Source organism: Hyaloscypha bicolor, assembly GCF_002865645.1.
Source record: "Hyaloscypha bicolor E unplaced genomic scaffold K444scaffold_113, whole genome shotgun sequence".
NCBI classification, from domain to species: domain Eukaryota; kingdom Fungi; phylum Ascomycota; class Leotiomycetes; order Helotiales; family Hyaloscyphaceae; genus Hyaloscypha; species Hyaloscypha bicolor.
The window spans coordinates 310,477-315,237 of record NW_020194615.1 but is presented as its reverse complement, the minus strand read 5'-3'; the positions used below and the strand labels follow the sequence as shown (position 1 = coordinate 315,237).

General features: G+C 30.9%; 1 protein-coding gene across 1 annotated transcript; it reads right to left on the bottom strand.

The window, feature by feature from the left end:
• Window positions 1–444: 444 nt before the first annotated feature.
• Window positions 445–1,358, bottom strand: K444DRAFT_614748 (uncharacterized protein). Its single transcript, XM_024880588.1, has 2 exons — window positions 895–1,358; window positions 445–812 (listed from the first exon to the last, which is right to left on the bottom strand). Exons 1-2 carry the CDS (start codon window positions 1,220–1,222, stop codon window positions 613–615), a joined length of 528 nt encoding a protein of 175 aa, XP_024734706.1. The 5' UTR covers window positions 1,223–1,358; the 3' UTR covers window positions 445–612.
• Window positions 1,359–4,761: the final 3,403 nt, after the last annotated feature.

Below are 4,761 nucleotides of genomic sequence, written 5' to 3'. Positions count from 1 at the left end.
GGACGCGCTTGATCCTGATAATATGAAACAAGTGCTAGAAGTCATCAAAGAGGAGGTAAAAGTCGCATGGCAGGCTCACGATACAGAATCTAATTTCAGTTCAAAATCAGTTCAACAGACCAGAGCCGGCGTACGAGCTTCATTACCTTAATACCATGTCGAGGGACCTCCCGATTGGAGACAATAAGCCGTGTTACCGCGATTGCTTGATATTCCTCCTCCGCAGTGAATTTATTATCAAAGGTCGGGGACGAGTGATAGAGACTGGCTGCACGTATCGCGTCAAGGACGAGGCTTGGCTTTAGCTGTGTGGAACGACGACCATAGCTGTTATAGAAGAAGGGGAACAGAGAGGCGAGTGCCTGAGATCGACGCAAGAACCGCGGGAATTAATACTACCCGAGAGGGGTGGATCCAAAAAGGTGAGGAAGAGAGCTAAGAAACTGCTAGACAAAAAGTTACGGGCAATAGCATCTTCGGCACGGCTTCAACGACCGTGGTAGTGGTCTCGCTAGGTATTGCCTCAGATCGCACGTCTTCTCTCGCCTAGTTTCATTATGAATTTGTATAATGCTCTCGTCCATATCATCTATGCCAGAACTGAGATTGTTTTCATGCCTTTGGCCTCGACTTCGACTTCACCCAAGCAACACTAGCCCCCGCGGATGAAGTAATCGCGCCACCCACAACCTGAACAACCGGATATACCGTCGCCACTCCATATCCACCTGCGCCTGCGCTCTGCAATGTCGCAAATAGGGAAGGTGATACAATGCTACCGATGCTGCTCTGGATAGTGGCAGCAGAGGACCCTGGAACGGAGACGGTGTCAACTTGTGTGATCATAGATACAGATATACCTGACTTGTATAGGGGAAGACAGGGTGAACACACCTGCAATAATCCCGTCTACTCCGAAACCTACGACTCCCAGCCCTGGAGCTGCCACCGACGCCGGCGCGACAACAAGAACCAGCCCGACTCCCGCGGCACCGCATGAAGCGGCTGTGCCTGGGTTGGCGGCCACCCATTTCGCGCCTTGGACAGTCGCTTGCGGAAGGGTCTCTGTAACTAATTCTCTGGATTTCTCAGCTGCGATGGCCAGAACGCCGGGGATGTTGGCCTTTGACACGGTGTTGTGGATCGAGGATACAAGGGAGGTTCGACTAATGGCTCCGGCCTCACTTGTTAAGAGGAGAGTAAAGATCTGGGAAAATTTCATCTTGAGGTTTTCTTAGGTTTGATCTTATGTATATATTATTGAGTCGGGATTAAAGAGATGTCCCTTCGAAAATTGGGTTGAAGTCTGATATTTGTGAGACCTTCACGGGCAAGGCTCTGAGGCAGCAATCGTGGGGGCACGTGCATTCGAAATTTAGCTGAAAGCTAAATAACAAGGTTCTTCGAAGGGAGAGAGAGTAGTGGGTTCGGCCTTTTATTATTCCGTGCGGCCCAATTTTTAATCCGTTCCGGATTCCATAGAAAGTCACGTGTGTTGCTTCCTTTTTAACACAGCGTTTCTGTTTTGTAACCAAAGTCCCTCACCAAAACACGTTTTCACGATTTTTTATTTCTCTAATAATTAAATAAGTACAAATCCGTTTATTATAAAATTTAAAATTTAATTATATAGAATAATAACTTGGCATATTAATAATATTAGATTTATAATAATTATAATAATTATAATAATTATTAAATTTATATTTTTATATATAAAAGAATAAACTTTTAATATAACTTTTAATTAATATATAAATTATTATAAAGCTATATATTTTGTATTTAAAATACTTATACTATTTATAATATATAAAAGATTTTTTATAAAAAGTATAATTTCTGTAACGGTAGAAACAGAGTAATGGATCGAGGCTCAAAGATTAATAATTCCAATGTCTTAAGGATTTAAAGCTAAGGAGGACAGGAGTGAGGTGTGGTAGTGGATAAGTAGGTATGGCCAAGACCACTGAAACGCCGAGCTTTGGAAGCGAGCTTGGAACCTTAGCTGAAACCAACCCCTTTGGCTGAAACTAACCATGTAATACCAGCCGTTACAATTTCTTAATAAAATTTAAATTATTATTAATTTTTAAGTTTCTTATAAAATATAACTTAATAAAGAACTTATATTTAATTCCTTTAATTTATTTATAAATAGTATATATAATAAAGTTATTTTAATTTTGGTTTTTATTAAAAATATTATTTATATTTATTTATTAAAATATATATTTTAAAGTTCTTTATATAAATAAAAGTAAATATAAATTATTTTTATTAATAATATTTAATATAATACTCATTTTTATAACTTTTATAAAAAAAATTATATTTTATATTAAAATTATTAAAGATTTAATAAAGATAATATTATACTATTATTAATTATATATTAAAGAAATATATAAAATTAAAATTAAAAGAGTTTTTTATTTTTTTATTAAATAAATCTTTTAAAAATTATTATAAAAAATTGAATTATAATAAAATATAAAAATTAATTAATAAAAACATTTATAATTAAAATCTTTAATTTTATAATTTTTTTCGCTTTATAATATTATATAATATAAAAGATATATTAATATTAATATATTAAAATTAAAATTATTAAAAATTAAAATTTATAAGATATATTTATTATCTAAGTAATTTAATATTATTAGTAGGCTTTATATACTTAGGGAATCCTATATATTAAAAATAAAAGGATTTTATAAAGTGGTTACTTTTTGATTAGTAAAAGTGTTTTTCTTAAGCGCATGTTTTAGTACGGGACGTGTTTTGGTGCGGGGAATCGGTTACAAGTCGCTAGCGAAACTGGCTTCCCCTCTGCTAGTACCGAGGCCTCCAACCCCTGTACTGCCAAAACCTTGATTTTTCATGACATTTCGCATTCGCACATTGCACTTAGCATTTGAGATTTTTAAATAAAGTAATTATATAAATTCCTATTAATTCATTTAATTCTTTATTAAATTCTCTATAGATTTGTAAGGGCTATTTTTAGAAATTCTTATATAAGTTATTAAATTTAATATTTTATTAAATAAAGGAAAAGAAAAGTCGAGGGTATACGAGTCGGAATATACGAGCCTTCGGGATATACAAGCCATTACGGCCGCTTTACGGCCGCTTTGCTTAAATCTTACTAGGGTCTTCTCAAAAATCTTTCTCTTATATATTAAGCTTATTAAAGCCCTTATTACTTTTATAATTATATAAATTATAATTAATATATATCTAAGAATTTAAATGACTATAAAAGGTTATATTTAAAGATCTCGAGAACTTCAGAAATAGTTTCAAATTTCTAAATAAGAAAATAATATTAAAGAAAGAACTTCAAAATTTAATAAATAAAAAAATTCTAATTAATCCAAATTAAAGAAAATAATTAGAAAAGTATATAAGCTATTTGCAAGCTTATAAATATCTTATATTATAAGTAATTTATTATATAAGAAGTAAAAAGTAGCAAAAAAGTCAAGTGCAATATGCGCAATGTCATATGCAATGTCATTTCGGGGTTTTAGCAGGAGCATCGCTATCGGCCTCGGTAGCTAGGGTTCTCAGCCCCACCTCACTAATTCGGTTAAGTGTTGACTGCTCAATATCCCATATTTTGAGGCCTCTAGGGCATTGCCTCACAAGGCTCATTATAATGTCTACCATCTTTGGTGCGAGGATATCTTTTCGCTGTCCTTTTTGCTATTCAACCAAGTCTTTCAGCAGTATGCAATGCTCCCGCTCCCTGAATGATACTGAGCGCCTAACGTCGTTTTGGCAAATCCAAGGCCATCATACTTCATCGAGAAATCCCTGCAGCTCAAATTAGATGTATTATGCACCTCTATCTACTTAATAATATCCTGCATTCCCAAGCCAATTGCGTCTCTATTCGAATTATTACGCCACTGTTAATACTGGCTTACTAGTTTGGGTAGTAATAGGGAATTATATAAGAAAGCTAGCTTTTTCTATAGTTTTTAATATTTATTTATCTTTTATATTAATTAAATTAAGCTTTTATAATTATATATTACTTATAATTTATTACTTATATACTCATTTTTATTATTTTGCTATTAAGTCGCGTTTTATATTCTAATATACTTTATATAAGTTTTTGTTTTATTATAATTTCCCTTTTATAATACTTCTTTAAAAAATCAATTTCTCTAATAATTTTTTAATTATATTTTTATTTTATAAATCTTTTTTATATATAAAGAATACTTTTTATTTATTTTAGATTATTATTATTAAAGATTTAAGAAATGCTTTAAAACTCAAGTTTTAGTATTTATAAAGAAATAAAACTTAAATATTATAAGCTAGGCCTTTATATAAAAAAGACTAGTAATTTGATTAATTAAATAGAATTTTCTAAGGAAAAAATAAATAAAAAATAAAAGAAGCAAAATTATATTTCTTAAAGTATTTGAGCTTTTTAAGTAATATATAATTATTTTATTAATTTAAGAGATATATTATATAATAAGAGTTTTGGCTTTTATTATATAATTCAGTAAAAACTTCTAATTAAATATATAAATCGAATCTTAACTTATTATATTATTTTCTTTTTTATTTATAAATACTAGCCTTATAAATATATAAATAAAACTTCTTTTTATTAAATTACTTTTTTTTAAACTTCTAATACTATTATTTTTTAAATATAAAACACGGTTTTTATATAAAGCAAATATAGCCTTTCTATTTTTAGATAGCTTTTTTAAAAGTTCTTAATTA

What these genes read in the sequence shown, in the direction of transcription:
- K444DRAFT_614748 (XM_024880588.1), bottom strand. Translation starts at nt 1,222, where the DNA reads ATGAAATTTTCCCAGATCTTTACTCTCCTCTTAACAAGTGAGGCCGGA. An exon ending in AGTAGACGGGATTATTGCAG is followed by an intron (nt 813 to 894) that starts GTGTGTTCACCC and finishes TCTCCGTTCCAG; the next exon opens with GGTCCTCTGCTGCCACTATC.